Source organism: Zalophus californianus, chromosome 1 (assembly GCF_009762305.2).
Source record: "Zalophus californianus isolate mZalCal1 chromosome 1, mZalCal1.pri.v2, whole genome shotgun sequence".
In the NCBI taxonomy this organism is placed as follows: Eukaryota; Metazoa; Chordata; class Mammalia; order Carnivora; family Otariidae; genus Zalophus; species Zalophus californianus.
Window position 1 is genome coordinate 51,374,004 of NC_045595.1, and position 16,908 is coordinate 51,390,911.

The 16,908-nt window shown below is 51.9% G+C and overlaps 1 protein-coding gene across 11 annotated transcripts; it reads left to right on the plus strand.

Moving 5' to 3' along the window:
* Positions 1-834: 834 nt before the first annotated feature.
* BRPF1 (bromodomain and PHD finger containing 1) lies at positions 835-16,408 on the plus strand. 11 transcript variants are annotated; one of them, XM_027584931.2, is made up of 14 exons: positions 835-1,450; positions 3,344-3,952; positions 7,358-8,317; positions 9,155-9,317; positions 9,729-9,860; positions 10,257-10,385; positions 11,189-11,498; positions 11,826-12,149; positions 12,470-12,754; positions 13,259-13,406; positions 13,977-14,113; positions 14,216-14,334; positions 14,683-14,837; positions 15,557-16,408. In XM_027584931.2, the coding sequence occupies exons 2-14, from the start codon at positions 3,354-3,356 to the stop codon at positions 15,738-15,740; spliced, it is 3,645 nt and encodes a 1,214-aa protein (XP_027440732.1). In that variant the 5' UTR covers positions 835-1,450; positions 3,344-3,353; the 3' UTR covers positions 15,741-16,408. The 11 variants fall into 11 exon arrangements, with proteins under 11 accessions (XP_027440732.1, XP_027440734.1, XP_027440726.1 ...); XM_027584933.2 differs by having other exon boundaries at positions 10,257-10,403; positions 15,523-15,646; XM_027584929.2 differs by having other exon boundaries at positions 1,021-1,450; positions 10,257-10,403.
* The last annotated feature ends 500 nt before the right edge of the window (positions 16,409-16,908 follow it).

Here is a 16,908-nt window from a genome sequence, read left to right on the forward strand (position 1 = left end):
AGGCAGGAAGAATTTAACAACTTGCTACTTGTTCACAGAGCTACTAAGTGGCCCAGTCACATTAAAAACAATTGTCTGTTTTGACAGTCTTCCAACCTTCCATCCATAGCCATGATGCATTCCCCCGCCAACCCTAAGGGTTCCCAGCATCTGAATCCCATTTTACCATGCACAAGTCTTTTCACCAGCCTTTTACACCTCCCCAAATTCGGCCCCTTCCTTCAGATCCACACCTTTCCTCCAGTCCTGCTCCTTTGCCTTTCCCAAGCTCCTTCCCTTTCCTTCAGCCACTCCCGTTATCCTTAACCTGGTCCCGCCCTTTCCTTCCAGCCCCGCCCCTTTACCTTTTCCACGCCCCGCCCTTTCACTTCAGTCTCGCGTCGTTATTCCCAGCTCTTGTCCTTTCTCCCCAGCCCAACGCCTTCCAAGCCCATCTAAAGCCCCTCCCTTTCTTTCCTGAGGCCCACTCTTCTGTTTAGCCCCACCCTTTTACCCCTGTTCAGCCCCTATTCTCCTTACTGAGGCCCGCTTTACAGATGTCCCCGCCCATTCTCCGCAAACTCCGCCCCATGGACTGGTTTATTCTCCGCCAGACCCGCCCCACCCCTACCCATAACTCCGAGCCCTTCCTCAGGCTCCAGCCTGCGTCCCTCTTGCTCCCGGCCCTGCCCCCAGCCCCGCCCCATGGCTCCAGCCCCGCCTCGCCGCCTTTCTCGGAGACCAAGGCCAGGTCCCTACTGCAGCCGAGGCGCCAGCAGGAGAGAGGGAGGAGGCAGAGGGGGAAGGGAGAAGGGCGGGCTCCTCAAGCCCAGCCCCGCGCTCACCGTCCGTGTCCGCAGATTCGCCACAAACGGCCCGACTACTCCGGATCCCGAATATCGCGTCTTCAGTCTACAGAAACTCAACTCTAAGATGGAGGTGCTAGAGAAGCCATGTGGGATGTCCAGGGACTCTTTTGAGTCTCAGAGAATGGCCTCTCGAGACTCAGCAGGCGGGCGGGGATCTGTGGCGAAAGTGCAGCTCGACAGCGCCGAGGTGCCGAGTTTACCCTGCGCAGACGCCGTCGCCGCCGCTGCTGCCGCCGCCGCTGCCACTGCCTTTGCCGCCACGGTCTCCGCCGCCACCGTCTCCGCGCTGCCTCCGGGAGCCTCCATTGTTCCGGCGGTGTCGGGTCCCGAGGCCGGACAACCTAGGGGCTTTCGAAACGGGCGGCGGCCGACGGAGTTGAGACACCAGGGCGCCTGCGGGACCGGGAGCGGCAGGGGTCAGCGCGGGAATCCCGGGGAGCCGGGGCCAGAGCGTGGGGCGGCAGGGGGCCGGGGTGGCGAGATCTGCGGTCTCCGGAGTTGGGGCTCTCTCTCCCCGGCCCGTCTTTCCCCGCCGGCCTCCCCAAGTGGGGTCGGAGCCCCGGCGGGCGCCCCCGGCGATGAGCCCGGACTCGAGGTGGCCGGTGAGTGCGGGCCTGGGACCGGGGCGGGAGTGGCCAGCGGGGAAGGACTAGACTACTTTCGTGGGGCGTGCGCTGAGCTGTCTGGCCCGGCTGCCCCTTGGGCTACTCCAGCTGGGAGAACTGACAGTGCATTACCTCCCAGCCCGCGTCCCAGGGCAACAGAGTATCCTCCAGGGCTGCCTGGGCCAATGGCAGGAGGGGAGCCTTGTTTAACATGTTACACTTCGACAAAAGGAAAACGTCGCCGCATCCGGGAGAGGGCTGCGGGCACCGCCTGGGCCCGGCCTGATCGCTCCGGCCCCCGCCCCCTACTTCCTCCAGCCCCCTGAGCTCTGCCGCCATACCCCTGTGGGCCCTTTGCCTTCCTCACGGTCTTCCAGTCTGAGTTCTTGTCTCCACCCCGTGCGCCTCTGCCGCCCAGTCCCAGCGGGACATCTGCCCGGGGCTCTGTGCTACTTTGGGAGGCAGGGCGACAGAGCCGCAGAGTACACCAGGGACCCATCATTGAAAAAGAAGAGCTTGCGTGTTCCTCTGATTGGTTTGTGTTTAAAGACACAGCTGCAGGTAGGAAGTAAAAGTTGAAGTAGTTTTACCAATGTAGAAGTCAGGGGCTTTGACGAGAGGCTGGAGCAGCCCACTTGGCTTGGCTAAGTAGCTGGAGAGAGGCCAAGAGGGGTCACTGTTTGGCTTTGCCTGGAATGGTGCCAACACCCTAGCTGAATTGTTGAACTCAACTAGGCCTGGAGAAATTGGGGCAGTCTCTGACCAAGCTGGGCTTCCTGGGGGCTGGTGCCATCTGCTGTCACTGCTCACCTAGGAACACTGGAGAGGAGGAAGGGAAGGCCCTGAGGACCATCATGGAGCTGAGTGTGCCTAGATTGTCATGTTCCTGTTTGTACCCTTAGTACCTGGTATCACTTCCAGGGCCAGAGTCTGGTACCACCCCCAGAGCCAGGGCCAGGGCATAGGCTTCTCCTAAAGACCTCAGAAATGAACTGCTTTTTTCTGTAATGCAATGATTTCTGCTGGTGCCCAGGATTAAATCGTTGGCTACTCATTCAAGCAAGCTTCTATATGGGTTAACACTAGCCTTCATCCCTCTGTCAGCTCCAAATCTGGTGATCCCCTCATTTAGCTATTCATTCAACAAGTTTTTCATTCATTTGCCAAAAACTGAGTGTCCACTACATGCCAGGTACTGGGGATATATAGAGGTGGGTAGGCTCTGATGTCTGCACTGCATAGCATGGTCTAGTGGGAGGAGACAAAGAACTTCCAGTGTGTTAAGTGCCATGCCACCATGATGGAATGATGAGAATGGAATGCTATAGAAATATAGCTCCCCATGGGAAAGACAAATCATAACAAGAAGTGACATTTGAGTTGGGTTTTGAAGAATGAGTAGGAGCTCACCAATCAGGATGGAAGCCATTTCAAATAGAGATCATCTTGCAGGAATGAGAGGTTATAACATTCAGGGAATGGCAAGTTGCCCTGGGTAGATAGAAGCACACCTGTAACTAGTGAGAAGAGTCTGGAAAGGAGGACTAGGGCCAGACAATGAAAGGAGTACCTTGAATGTCATCATAGGGAATTTGGATATTATCCTGAAATAAGTGGGGAGCATCAGGAAGCTTTTAATCAAAAGATTGACATGATTCTTGCTACTCTTGTCACATTATATGAGATTAGGCTAGAAGAGATATAGGGCAGGATGACTAGGCAGGAGGTGATGAGGCCCAGACTGTGTCCATGGTGTGGAGGCGATGGCATTTAGAGTCATTACAGAGGTGGGCTGGCCAGGACCCTTGGGGAGAAGGAGGGCTGGAGGCAGTAGAGTGGATGGCCAAGAGCTTGTCCCCAGGCCTATGCTAACTAATCTGTACATTCTAGATGTGACAGCATGGGGGTGGACTTTGATGTGAAGACTTTCTGCCACAACTTGCGGGCAACTAAGCCACCGTATGAGTGCCCCGTGGAGACCTGCCGCAAGGTCTACAAGAGTTATAGTGGTATCGAGTACCACCTATATCACTATGACCACGACAACCCACCGCCCCCGCAGCAGACTCCACTCCGCAAGCACAAGAAGAAGGGGCGCCAGTCACGCCCAGCCAACAAGCAGTCTCCCAGCCCCTCAGAGGTATCCCAGTCACCGGGCCGTGAGGTGATGAGCTACGCACAGGCCCAGCGCATGGTGGAGGTGGACCTGCACGGCCGTGTCCACCGCATCAGCATTTTTGACAACCTGGATGTGGTGTCAGAGGATGAGGAGGCCCCTGAGGAGGCTCCTGAAAATGGCAGCAACAAGGAGAACACTGAGACACCAGCTGCTACTCCCAAGTCAGGCAAGCATAAGAACAAGGAGAAGCGCAAGGACTCCAACCATCACCACCACCATAATGCTTCTGTGAGCACCACTCCCAAGCTGCCAGAGGTGGTATATCGGGAGTTGGAGCAGGACACCCCTGATGCCCCGCCCCGGCCAACTTCCTATTACCGGTAAGGCCACCTCTACCTCCCAACTCTGGAAAACTGGTCAAGCAGGGCTCAGGAGCTGGAGAGGTAACAGGCAGCAGAGAGAGTGGCAGAAATAAAGGGTAGCAGAAGCACACTGGTCCTGCCAGGGCAGTGAGAGGAACAGTGCCCCAGCTAATGATGGTGGTACTTACTATATACTGCCACATGCCAGGCCCTGCACTGGGTACTTTACAGCCACTCCCTTATCTTATTCTCACAATTCGCTTAGGCAGGTATTGTTCTCATTTCGCAGATGAGGAACCCACAGTCCAGAAAGGGGACCAGAAGTCACATGCTAGTAGATTTGAACTGGAATTCAAATCCAGGTTACTCTGACTCCAAAGCTATACTGTTTCCACTGTATCAAAACATCATGTGTCTGGTTGCTGACCCTCTCCACTCCATCACTGTGTAACCTTGAGAAAAGCTTCTGGTGTTCTAATGACCCCATCTGCAGGGCATATATAATATTCCTCTGCCAGGTAGAGGTAGAAGACTAGGCACACTGATATTATAAGGTCCTGAAAGCAATTGGTAAATCTGAAGAGGTAATTTTCCCATTATTCTGTTACTGTCACCCATCCTTTGGCATGTATAAGCAATATTTTCATTGCCTATGTTTTGTACTCTTCTGTTGGCCCTTTTATTTATTTCATTTAATTGTTTCTTGGCATCCCATTTCCTTCCAAAATTAGTCATGGTGGCTCCTAACAAAGTCACAGGCATAAAGCTAAATTCCTTTAACACAAGGTAAAAAATGAAGGGATGGGGGCAGTGTGGTGGTGAAGCTACATGCAGAAACCTTAGTTGAAGGATGGTACAAAAACAAAGTGTAAAACTTCTTTTGAGTCTTGGCATTCAAGGCAAAGAGGGCATTTGGCTAAGTTAAGGAGCAATGTTTGGTGTCAACTAATCAGAAGGCCTGAGCTCTGAAAAGGACTTGAAAAGGTTTTTATATGAAAGGTAGTTTTTACCAAAAATGCAATCCATGTGATGGTATATTCAGTCTCAGTTCTTTAAAATCAAGTCTGTGGGAAAAAAAACAAATATAAAAAAATAAATAAAATCAAGCCTGTGGGAACTCAAGTGATTTGGCCTAGTAAGACACTTTGGTCTCTCCTTTGTGCATATGTTAGCCAGTCTCTTCTTCCTCTCTTCTTTTCTTTCATCTCTCCAGCCCAGCTTCACTCCCTTCGGGCTTTCCACTGCTTCTCTTTTATGTTAGCACTCACTGCTGTGCCCACCCCCCAACACACAGACCCCTGCCTGGGCCTGCCCTCCCTCCTAATGGCTCTTCAGCACTCTCTGCTCTGATAGGCAATCCAGACCGTTCATTCCACCCAATTTCTTCCTCCCTCTGCTCAGATTCACTCTTTCTTCCTGGGGTTCAAATCTGTTCTCCACGGGAGCAGTGCTCAGCTAGGTACACTGCGATCAGCTGGGAGATATGTTGCATATCATTTATTACTACTGTTAGCAGAACTGTCCAAGTTTTGTAAATGATATTTTTTATATATAAATTTGAGAAGATTTGAGGTTATCTCTCTGAGAACACCATTTTCTCTTGCTTGCATCTGATATGCTTTCTTGAGGGGGAAAGTGGGGGAAGTGTAGGCTGGTGTGCCAGGAATTATACATGACATGCAGCCTACATTATCTATCTGTGCCACAGCCTGTAATCTGGGTACACTGTGGGAGTGTGTTATGCACCATCGCGTAATGTCACATGTGTCATGGCAGAGAAAAGGTGCCAAGGCCTGGAAGTGGCTGGATGGTTCATACAAGCTCTGAGCCACACCCTTTTTCGAGGATGAGGACATTGTGGTCACTTTGGGGAAGAAGTAAAGGGCAAAGGAAGAAACTGCTTCCTATAGAGACAGTATTTTAGTTTCCCTCCTCCATTCCACCTCCAAAATGCCTTTGAAATGAACAACACTCTGCCTATTCTGTGTAGTGAATCACACATGATCCTTGCCTCTAGCCTAGAGTGGAGGAGTTAGACACATAAATAGTTAGAATATAAGGCAAAATAGGTCAGGGCTGTACAAAAGCTAATACTAAAGCTAATGTTTATTGAATACTTGCATCATGCCAGGTACTGTTCTAAGTTCTTTACCTGTATTAACTCATTTAATGCCCACAACAGCTGTGTGAAATAGGTTCAGGTTAGCATCACCACTTTGCAGATGAGGAAACAGAGGCCCAGGGAAGTCACCTTATTTACCTACTATCGTACAGAGCATTGCTCCAGAGCCTGTGTACACCTGGCCTGTTCTTAGCACCCAGAACCCCATTTCCCTTGTGGATAGGGGAAGGGAGGAACAGAAACTAACATTTATTTAGGACCCGCTATGTTGTGCCACTTCATTTAGCCCATTCATTTTTTAAATTCCATTTAGTCCTGACAAGTGTCTTTGGGAGAAAATAGTAGCATCTTTATCTTATCATCAGTAATACTGAGGTTCAGGAAAGACCAGTGATGACTTGAACGTCACAAAGTGGCAGAGCCAGGATTTAAATCCATGTTTGTCAGAAGCCAAAGCCCCATTCTTTCCATTGTAGCTCTCTGTAGCTTTATAATACCAGAGTCCAGGCAACCTAGAGCATAGCAGGGGGCATGGGGAGCCTGCTCTGTATGCCAGAGACCTGGAGCAGCTCTCAGCTCCAGTCCTGCTGGTGCAGTGAGTGCTGTAGGGTAGAGTGTGAACTGTAGCTCTGCCACTTCCTGGTTGTATGACCTGTCTGTGTTGGGCAGTTAATTAACTTCTTAAAGCTTCATTTTCCTCATCCACAAAATAAGGGCAATAAGAACATTAATGCTATGGCTCTGGTAGAATACATGTGTAACAGTACAATGCTTGGCTCGCAGTAAATGCTCAGTAAATCTTAGCTATTCTGTTATCTTCCAAGGCTATCCAGAGAACAAACACAATACCTAGAGTTTGAGGGAGCCCTGAGCTGCACCAGCTGACAGAAGACCCATGGCAACTCCATTCAGGACACTGCCAGCTGGTACTAAAAATGATACATAATTTGCAAGTGACACGTGAGGACCTTCCTTCGGACTCTTTGCACCATCATCCAACCAACGCAATAGGTCCTAGCTGTCCCACCCTCCTCCCTTCAGGAGTTTGAGTGAACCTCTGCACCTCCGAGGAGGTGGTGTAGTAGCTAGTACACAAGCTTCCTAACTCCCTAAACCTTAGGTTTCCTTTTATGCAAAACCATAATAATTACAAAACCTGGGGTTAAGATGACGATGGAATAAGACAGCATAAGTAAAGGCACAGGCCTGGCATTGAGTAAGTGTCCAGCAATTGTAGCCCATTGTCTTTAAGGGAAGGAAATCTCAACCATATGGTGCTGAGCTGCCTCTGCGCACTGCAGGTACATTGAGAAGTCGGCAGAGGAGCTGGACGAGGAAGTAGAGTATGACATGGACGAGGAGGACTACATCTGGTTGGATATCATGAACGAGCGGCGGAAGACAGAGGGTGTGAGTCCCATCCCACAGGAGATCTTTGAGTACTTAATGGACCGGCTGGAGAAGGAGTCCTACTTTGAAAGCCACAATAAAGGTGACCCCAATGCACTAGTGGACGAGGATGCTGTGTGCTGTATCTGCAATGATGGGGAGTGCCAGAACAGCAATGTCATCCTGTTCTGTGACATGTGCAACCTGGCTGTGCACCAAGAGTGCTACGGTGTCCCCTACATCCCTGAGGGCCAGTGGCTGTGCCGCCGCTGCCTACAGTCACCCTCCCGCGCTGTGGACTGTGCCCTGTGCCCCAACAAGGGTGGTGCCTTCAAGCAGACAGATGATGGGCGCTGGGCCCATGTGGTGTGTGCCCTGTGGATCCCTGAAGTCTGCTTCGCCAACACAGTCTTCCTGGAGCCTATTGACAGCATTGAGCACATCCCGCCAGCTCGCTGGAAGCTGACCTGCTATATTTGCAAACAGCGGGGCTCAGGGGCCTGCATCCAGTGCCACAAGGCCAACTGCTACACAGCCTTCCATGTGACATGTGCCCAGCAGGCTGGCCTTTACATGAAGATGGAGCCTGTGCGGGAGACGGGTGCCAACGGCACCTCTTTCAGCGTCCGCAAGACGGCCTACTGCGACATCCACACGCCCCCAGGTTCAGCACGCCGCTTGCCTGCCCTGTCCCACAGTGAGGGGGAGGAGGAGGAGGAGGAGGAGGAGGATGAGGGTAAGAGTTGGAGCTCAGAGAAGGTCAAGAAGGCCAAGGCCAAGTCCCGGATCAAGATGAAGAAGGCACGGAAGATCCTGGCAGAGAAGCGTGCAGCAGCACCTGTGGTGTCGGTGCCTTGCATCCCACCACACAGGTATGTGGGGAGTGGATATAGGCTGGTAAGGGAAGAAGAAGCCCTCCTAGAGATGGATAGTCCCAAGTGGAGTGACAGGGTTGGGTTATTTTACCAGGAGCTACAAAGAAGTTTAAAAAAAAAAAAAAAAAAAACAATCACACCAGATTCCAAAAGAATTTAACTCTAGCAGGTCACCTGACTTTTACATTAGGAGCCAGAAACGTCAGCTTTTATTGTAGACCTAATAAGTGTTTTCAGCTGCCCTTTATTTTGATGGTCTAGTTTAAGTTAGGAAGAAAGAGGATGGGGTAGTTACCAGCCACAGTGGCAGAAATGGTCTGACCCTGAAGGGAGAAATGGAACGATAAAGGGGGAAGGAAACGCTCAAGGAGTTGCAAAGTGGTCACTGCCACAAATGAATCCAGATGAGGGCTGCCATCATCAGTTATTTTTAACTCTCTCTTATGCTATCTGGTTGATTTTCTATAGTTTACTGCTTTACAGTTGTACTTTATCCTAAAACCTTCCAAGGCTCAATCTGAGCAGGGTATCCCGGGGTCAAATAGTACTCCAGGCTGCCGTGACAAGAGCAGTCTTAGGGGCCAAGCTCCCTGATACCCCTCCCCCACCCAACTTCGTGAACAGGTTTAGGGATCTGGCTTCATGCTGGGAGCTTGGCTTCCTGTCTGGTACCATTTGCTCTTCTTTGCATTAAGCCAAGTGTCACAGGTCTTTTTGACAATAGACTTATTCCCAATTCAGCCCCATTCAGGAATTCTCACTAGCCAGAGACCCCTGTTCTGCTTAAGAAAAGCATGGCTCAGTGGGTTTATCTCTTTATTCCCTGCTTTCCAGGCTCAGTAAAATCACCAACCGCCTGACCATCCAAAGGAAGAGCCAGTTCATGCAGAGGTTACACAGCTACTGGACGCTGAAACGGCAGTCCCGAAATGGAGTCCCGCTGCTACGTCGCCTACAGACACACCTACAGTCTCAGAGGAATTGTGACCAAGTCGGGGTACCGTGTCAGATTCCCTGTGGGCTCTAGGAACTGGGGCCAGGGACACAAGGACTGAGACTTGTGACTGTAGCTTTCAGTATCCGAGGACTTAGGCTATTTCCTCCTTTAAGCTAGCCCTCAAACCAGGCTCAGGACGAAATCCTTATAGATTATCTGCTCACTAGAAGGACACTGTTCCTATGTGTTCATTCATCCATTCACTCAACAAGCATATACCAAGCATTGATTCTGTGCCAGGCCTAGGGGGCACATTGGTTGAGGAACTCCCACTTTAGCTAGCAAGCCTGCCAATAAACTACTGTGCTCCCTCCTTAAGCTTTACCTACCCTTGCCCCAGGCTTCCTGGGCTCTCCTCCCCTTTGGCCTTTCTTCTGGCTCCCTCATCATCTCCTTTTTTTGCCTCTATAGAGAGATTCTGAGGATAAGAACTGGGCCCTCAAAGAACAGCTCAAGTCCTGGCAGCGACTCCGGCACGACCTGGAGCGAGCTCGGCTGTTGGTGGAGCTCATCCGCAAGCGGGAGAAACTCAAAAGGGAGACGGTGAGTGCTCCTGGGCCAACTCTGTCTTACAAAAGAGAAAACAGTCCAGGGACAAGGAAAAGCATGTATCCCCTGGCCAGGAAGCAACAGGGCTGATGCTGGAGTCAGGTTTCCTGGCACCCAGTGTGTTCTCAAGCTCACTGCAAGCAGAATGTCACAGAAGAGTATGAAAGGGACCCTAGATTATATGATATAGGTAGCTGGCACTGGGAGCTTAAGGAAGGGAAAGGCCAGCCAGAGTAGTTGGGCCTTTTTATAAAGTAGACCTGAGTGAATACACCCAGCTGTGGGCCGGGGAGAAGGAAGGCAATATCCCAAACCAGCTGCTACCATCCCCTCAGACCTCTGCCAAGGGACTGGCCCGGGCCTGGCTGATCGGGCCTTTATGTGTGTCAGATCAAGGTCCAGCAGATCGCCATGGAGATGCAGCTGACCCCTTTCCTCATCCTCCTTCGCAAAACCTTGGAGCAGCTCCAAGAAAAGGACACAGGCAACATCTTCAGCGAGCCGGTCCCTCTGTCTGAGGTAACCGAATTGGACGAAGTAAGAATCCCTTCCCCTCACTCCACCTTCTTTCTGTTCCTCTCCCAGTTGGACCCCTGCTGCAGGTCTGGGCCAGGGACTAGGAGGGGACCATGAAGAGAGGGGCTGGTGGCTCTGGGGCTCCAGGATGAACTGGAGCCACATGCATCACCTGGACTCTGTCTTGTCCCTGTCATACCCCAAGGGCCCAGAATGGGAGGCAATCTGCACTCCTTCCCCAGAGGCAGGGACTGAGTCTGCCAAATGAATAATCCCAGGGCAGGAAGACACTTTCGGGGTGCTGAACCCTAGAACGGAGACTTTAGAAGGCTCAGCACCTAAAGAACCAGCTCTGAAGCCCTAGGTCCTGACTGGCAGACTCTTCTCTCTAAAAGGTATAAAATGAGAGGCCTGAGGCAGTAGCCTCCTTATAAGTCTTAATGATAAGTAAAAAGAACTATAGGAATGCAAGATGGTGTTATTTCCAGAGGATTGCCATAGCCATTTTCTTACTGAAGCCTCATTTGGCTGTAGGAAGTAGATTTCACTGTAATTTCATCACCATTTTCCAGGCGAGGAAAAGAAGGCCCAGAGAGGTTAAGAGACTTGCCATGGTCACACAGCTTGTGCCTGGTAAAGTCAAGACTAGAATCCAGCTTTCCTTTCCCCTGTGCTATATGCCTGCCTCTAACTGTGGTGGGAGGAGGTTGCTGGATGCATTTCAGGGGGTGGGGGTATTAGGAGCAAGGGTTCAGGGGAAATGAGGAGCGTATCTCCACTTAGCCACACCTACCCTACTCTCCCAGGTACCTGACTACCTAGACCACATCAAAAAGCCCATGGACTTTTTCACCATGAAGCAGAACTTGGAGGCTTACCGCTACCTGAACTTTGATGATTTTGAGGAGGACTTCAACCTTATCGTCAGCAACTGCCTCAAGTATAACGCCAAGGACACCATCTTCTACCGGGCAGCAGTGCGACTCCGTGAACAGGGTGGCGCTGTGCTCCGCCAGGCCCGGCGCCAGGCAGAAAAAATGGGCATTGACTTTGAGACGGGCATGCATATCCCCCACAGCCTGACTGGAGATGAAGCCCCACAACACACTGAAGATGGTGGGTGATAAGTCATGCTACACACATAGAGGCCAGTGCCAGGGACGAACAGCTTTCCAAAAGCCCCCTACTGGGAACGGGCAGTGTAGGCAGGAAGTAGCTAGGCTGAGCAGTGGCAAGCTATCCCCAGGAATGCTCCCCAAGAAGCCAGACTGGGTGAAGATAGCAGTCCCCGCCATTCCACATCTTGGTGCTGCTGTTATACAGCTGTTCCTGGTGAGAAGCCAAGGGGAAAAGACTGGGTTTCTTGCTGCTTGCCCAGGTTCAGGGGGCCCAGAGGGCTGCCCTGAGTCTAACCTTTCCCCACCTCCCCATGTCCACCCCTAGCAGCAGAGGAAGAGCGGCTGGTCCTGCTGGAGAACCAGAAGCACCTGCCGGTGGAAGAGCAGCTAAAGTTGTTGCTGGAGCGGCTGGATGAGGTGAATGCCAGCAAGCAGAGCGTGGGCCGTTCACGGCGTGCAAAGATGATCAAGAAAGAGATGACGGCACTGCGGCGAAAGCTTGCCCACCAGCGGGAAACTGGAAGGGATGGGCCTGAGCGGCACGGCCCCACGAGCCGGGGCAGCCTGACACCTCACCCGGCAGCCTGTGACAAGGATGGGCAGACAGACAGTGCCGCCGAGGAGAGCAGCAGCCAGGAGACAAGCAAAGGTCTGAACCCCCTAGCAGGGTGGACTCCAAAGCAAGCCAGACTTGACTCTGCAGCACACATTTAGCCCCTGCCATCCCCCAGGCAGAGGTTTCTCCTACACAGCTAGCTGTACTTTTCTCCCTCATTCCCCATTCAGGGGCCTCTCAGCTGCCTCTCTGGCTATTTGTATAAGAGACAATGTTCCCAATTCCATACCCCCCAGATCATCCCCCAACTCTAGCTGGAGTAATGGCCCTATAGACCCAGGGCATACCCTGGGCATCTACCCTTCCCACATCAGGCCCCTCACCAACTCTCCTTCTCTCTTTCTCTGCTCCAGGCCTGGGTCCCAACATGTCCTCAACCCCCGCACATGAGGTGGGCAGGAGAACCTCAGTTCTGTTCTCCAAAAAGAACCCGAAGACGGCTGGACCGCCCAAGAGGCCGGGCCGGCCCCCCAAAAACCGGGAGAGCCAGATGACCCCCAGCCACGGAGGCAGTCCTGTGGGGCCCCCCCAGCTCCCCATCATGGGCTCCCTACGTCAGCGCAAGCGGGGTAGGAGCCCCCGGCCCAGTTCGAGCTCAGACAGCGACAGTGATAAATCCACAGAAGACCCCCCAATGGGTGAGCCTCACCATCACCCAGCCACCCCCCTCCCCAAGAAAGTGAGCTAAGCTGCCATCGTCCCCAACATAACTCCCACTTACCCTTCATTTGCCTATAATATATCAGAGCTAGAAGGGCCCTTAGGGATCCTTTAATTCAGTCCCCTCATTTTACAGATGGGGAAACTGAAGTCCAGAAACACTGACCCAGCTAGATTCCTATCCAGGATCCCCTCCATTGTATCACTTCACCTTTTCTCTTCTCACCCTCCTTGGGGATTTCCTGCCCTTTAAGCCATTTGTGTCTTAAGACCAGTAACTGCCAAGGGAAGTGCAAGGGGTGGGGCAGGACTATGGCCAACTGTGGCAGACCCTGCCCAGAGCTGGCTCTGTTGGCCAAAGTTGGAGGAATTTTCCAGCACAGAAGGGAAAGCTAAGCTCCTAGTCCCCCCTACCCCTGTGCCATCTCTGATCTACATCTTCCTGACCGATTCCTTCCCTCCTCCCCCTCCCGCCAACCAAGACTTACCAGCCAATGGCTTCAGCGGTGGAAATCAGCCAGTGAAGAAGAGTTTCTTGGTATATCGTAATGACTGCAGCCTTCCCCGGAGCAGCTCCGACTCTGAGTCCAGCAGCAGTAGCAGCAGCAGCGCTGCCTCAGACCGAACCAGGTATCAGCCCTCCAGATCAAGGCCCATCTTCAGGATGCCCTTCCACGTTTCCCTATGAAGTGGGATGCCAGCTACCTCAGCCTAGATTAAGATGGCTCAGACCCAAGGTTCTCTGCAAAATAAACGGCATATATAAGAATGTCACCATAATGGAATAGTGGGAACCATCCTGGGTTAAGCTGACAGAGCAGAGAGTGTAAGCTGATGCCTTGGGGCCTGGATTTGGCCTGCATACATACTTTGTTTGGCCAGCATGGTGTTTTTTAAAAAATGAATCCAGTACTCCCACATAAAATTCCTAGCGTCTGTATTCTCTTTAAAAATCAGATCTGGCAAACCTAGCCAGTGCTGCCTTTAGACGGGGTGTTCTCATCACCACCACTGCTAAATCCAGCCCATGTCCATCACATCACTGCCAACCCTGAGGGCATTTGGGTTTGAAATTTTTCAAGTGGCCTCAGCTTTCAAAAATTCTTAGACCCTGGGGCCCAGTTTAAAGAGAGGACATCTACCATGCCATTACCCACTCTTCCCCTCCTTTACGCTGAGTTCTTATTGTCTTGTCCATAGCACAACACCCTCAAAACAAGGCCGGGGCAAGCCCTCCTTCTCTCGGGGCACGTTCCCGGAAGATAGCAGTGAAGATACCTCAGGCACTGAGAACGAGGCCTACTCCGTGGGCACTGGCCGCGGCGTGGGCCACAGCAGTAAGTACCCTCACCCAAGGCCAGGGATGCCGGGGGCCCGGTGTCAGGGCCTTGCCAGCCCCCTAGCTGCTGATCCACCCCCTCTCTCCCATTCCTGTGAAGTGGTAAGGAAGAGTCTGGGACGGGGAGCTGGCTGGCTGTCAGAGGATGAAGACTCGCCCCTGGATGCTCTGGACCTGGTGTGGGCCAAATGCCGAGGATATCCATCATACCCAGCTCTGGTAGGCTTCCCCTTTTCTTATCATACCCCTTGTCTCCCAACACCAGATGGCAGGCACAGTTAGCAAACCTTACTTACTTTCTGCTGAGCTGCAGAGAACAAGGGTCTTTGGCAGATAGACACTTGAGAGGTTCCTGTTTAGTTGTTCCATGTCTCCCTTTTCCTTCCCTTTGTACCCTTGGGTCTGAAATAGTTCATCATGAGAAGAAGCCAAGGGTCAGCACTGCAGCCTTGTGGCATAATAACCTTTCTCTGTCCCCACTTCAGAGATAGTCTCCCAGTTCTTAGGTAGAGTAAGCCGTGCAGAAGAAGGGGACTGAACCAAACAAAGGTCTTATTACACCCTCAGATAATTGATCCAAAGATGCCCCGGGAAGGTATGTTCCACCATGGGGTTCCCATTCCTGTGCCCCCACTGGAGGTGCTGAAACTTGGGGAGCAGATGACCCAGGAAGCCCGAGAGCATCTCTACCTCGTCCTCTTCTTTGACAACAAGCGAACCTGGTAAGGGAGGAGGGGAGCATTTGGTGTGACTCACAGCCACAGATGCAACTCTGGGTATAGGGGCCGGCTGCCAGGAAATTCCAGCAAGACAGACTGGGCTATCACAAATCAGAGGGGGAGGGACTCAGATCTTTGAGCAAAAGGGTTGTGTTGACCATGAGTCTGAGAGCCTGAGTGGGTAGCAACTGACAAACAGCTGTAGCTAGAAGCCGAAGGGCCATTAGTGACTGTGACAAGTGTGCTCCCCACCCAGACTTAGGTGGCTTCTACACTTAGTTTTCCCACCTCTGCCTTCATGGTGACAAGATGGGGATAAAACAAGCATAAACATTCACGCTCTGAATCTCTGTTCTGTCACATGTACATAATGTGCTTTTGTGCATTGTCTGCAGAGGATATTTAATGTCCATCAAGTCTGCCAGGAGCCTATGGGACAGGGTACCTATTTCAGGTTAGGTCATGGCTCTGCCTTTTCTGCACTCAGAAATACCCTGTGGTTACCCCGTAGTAGGTCTCTTGACTGGGCTCTTTTCATCACTAGACTATGAGCCATTCCTAGAGGGCAGGGACTATTTCTCTTAGTCTCAGTAACCCCATTGCCCAACAGAGCCTGGCTCAGTGTGGGCGCTCAGGAGGTGTTTTTGAATGAGTGTGTGATGAAGGCTGGTGCTTGTTGCTTTCCCAGAGATGACTTATGTGATCCTCACCTCGTCCTACAGGCAGTGGCTGCCGAGAACTAAGCTGGTTCCTCTGGGCGTGAACCAGGACCTCGACAAGGAAAAGATGCTGGAGGGCCGCAAATCCAACATCCGCAAGTCAGTGCAGATTGCCTACCACAGGGCTCTGCAGCACCGCAGCAAGGTGCAGGGCGAGCAGAGCAGTGAGACCAGTGATAGTGACTGATAATGCCCAGCACAGCCCAACCTACAGTGCCCTGCCACCTCTCTCCTCCCCCCTTTGCTCACTGTCCTGGAGTGGCACCGGCCTCTGCACTGACTCATTCCTGGTCTTGGGGCCAGTCTCAGGGGAAGCTGGGTGGGGGAGGTCCCTCCCGCCCTGAGTGCAGCTGGACTGTACAGAACACTCCAAGGGCCCATGGTGGCTCTGCGCAAGGAGAAGGGAGGTCCCACTGGCCAGAAAGCTCCAGAGACCTCACAGCATTGTAGTGCAGGGTGGTGGGCCAAGGTTAGGACACTGCATAAAACAGGCCATCCCACCACCTCTGCCTGCTCTGCTTGTTCCAGGAGAATCTGTAACTGCCTAGTGGCCTGAGGCCCCCTGCAGGTGGTGAGGTGAGAGGGCATCTGCCCAGCCTAGCAGTGGGATTGATGTCTGTCCAGCCCGGAAGAGGGGCACTAGGTGACCCCCTCCCCTGCTGTTGTAAATACTGTAATTAGCGGAGAATTTAAATTATTCTCATTTGTAACTGCGTTTCCGGGTCGCGCCAGAGTCATTTGGTACTAAAAAAGACTGGGGCCTGTCCCCACTTCCCTTTTCCCCATAGATTCCCCCACCTTTCAAACTGGTTTGTATTTATTTCAAAGGAAGAAAATATATTGATTCTTAGAAAATAAATGGTCTGTTTGGAATTCTTGGGTTCTTACCTCCTGCCAGGGCAAAGGGATAAAAAGGGAAGCTCCGTCCCCCAGGGATAGTAAATAATTGGGCTCAAGAGGTTGCTGGTTGCTGTGCCTGCTGCATTTGTAAGACAACAGCAAAGATGATATAACAGTTCCCATTTCCCAGGCACTTAACAGTGGCAGGCCTTGTTCTAAGCACTTTTAGATACACAGTTTCATGTAATCCTTGCAATAACTCTGGGGAAAGTTAATAATAGAGTGGGTATCTCCACAAGGACACTGAGGTTAAGAAAAATTAACTTGCCTAAATTTCCACAACTAGGAAGTCGCAGAGCTAGGATTTGAACTCAGGTGTTTGTCTGCCAAGCTGGCTTTTTAGCCAGCATGCAGAACTGCTGGAGGAAGAGTCTACTGCCCATCCCTTCATGAATTTCAGATGCTTCAAGTCCTCTGCCAGTAGGATAGTCCAGGTGTTTCAGAGTCTCTATAGC

What these genes read in the sequence shown, in the direction of transcription:
- BRPF1 (XM_027584925.2), top strand. Translation starts at nt 3,354, where the DNA reads ATGGGGGTGGACTTTGATGTGAAGACTTTCTGCCACAACTTGCGGGCA. An exon ending in CACAGAAGACCCCCCAATGG is followed by an intron (nt 12,755 to 13,258) that starts GTGAGCCTCACC and finishes CCGCCAACCAAG; the next exon opens with ACTTACCAGCCAATGGCTTC. An exon ending in GCTGCCTCAGACCGAACCAG is followed by an intron (nt 13,407 to 13,976) that starts GTATCAGCCCTC and finishes TCTTGTCCATAG; the next exon opens with CACAACACCCTCAAAACAAG.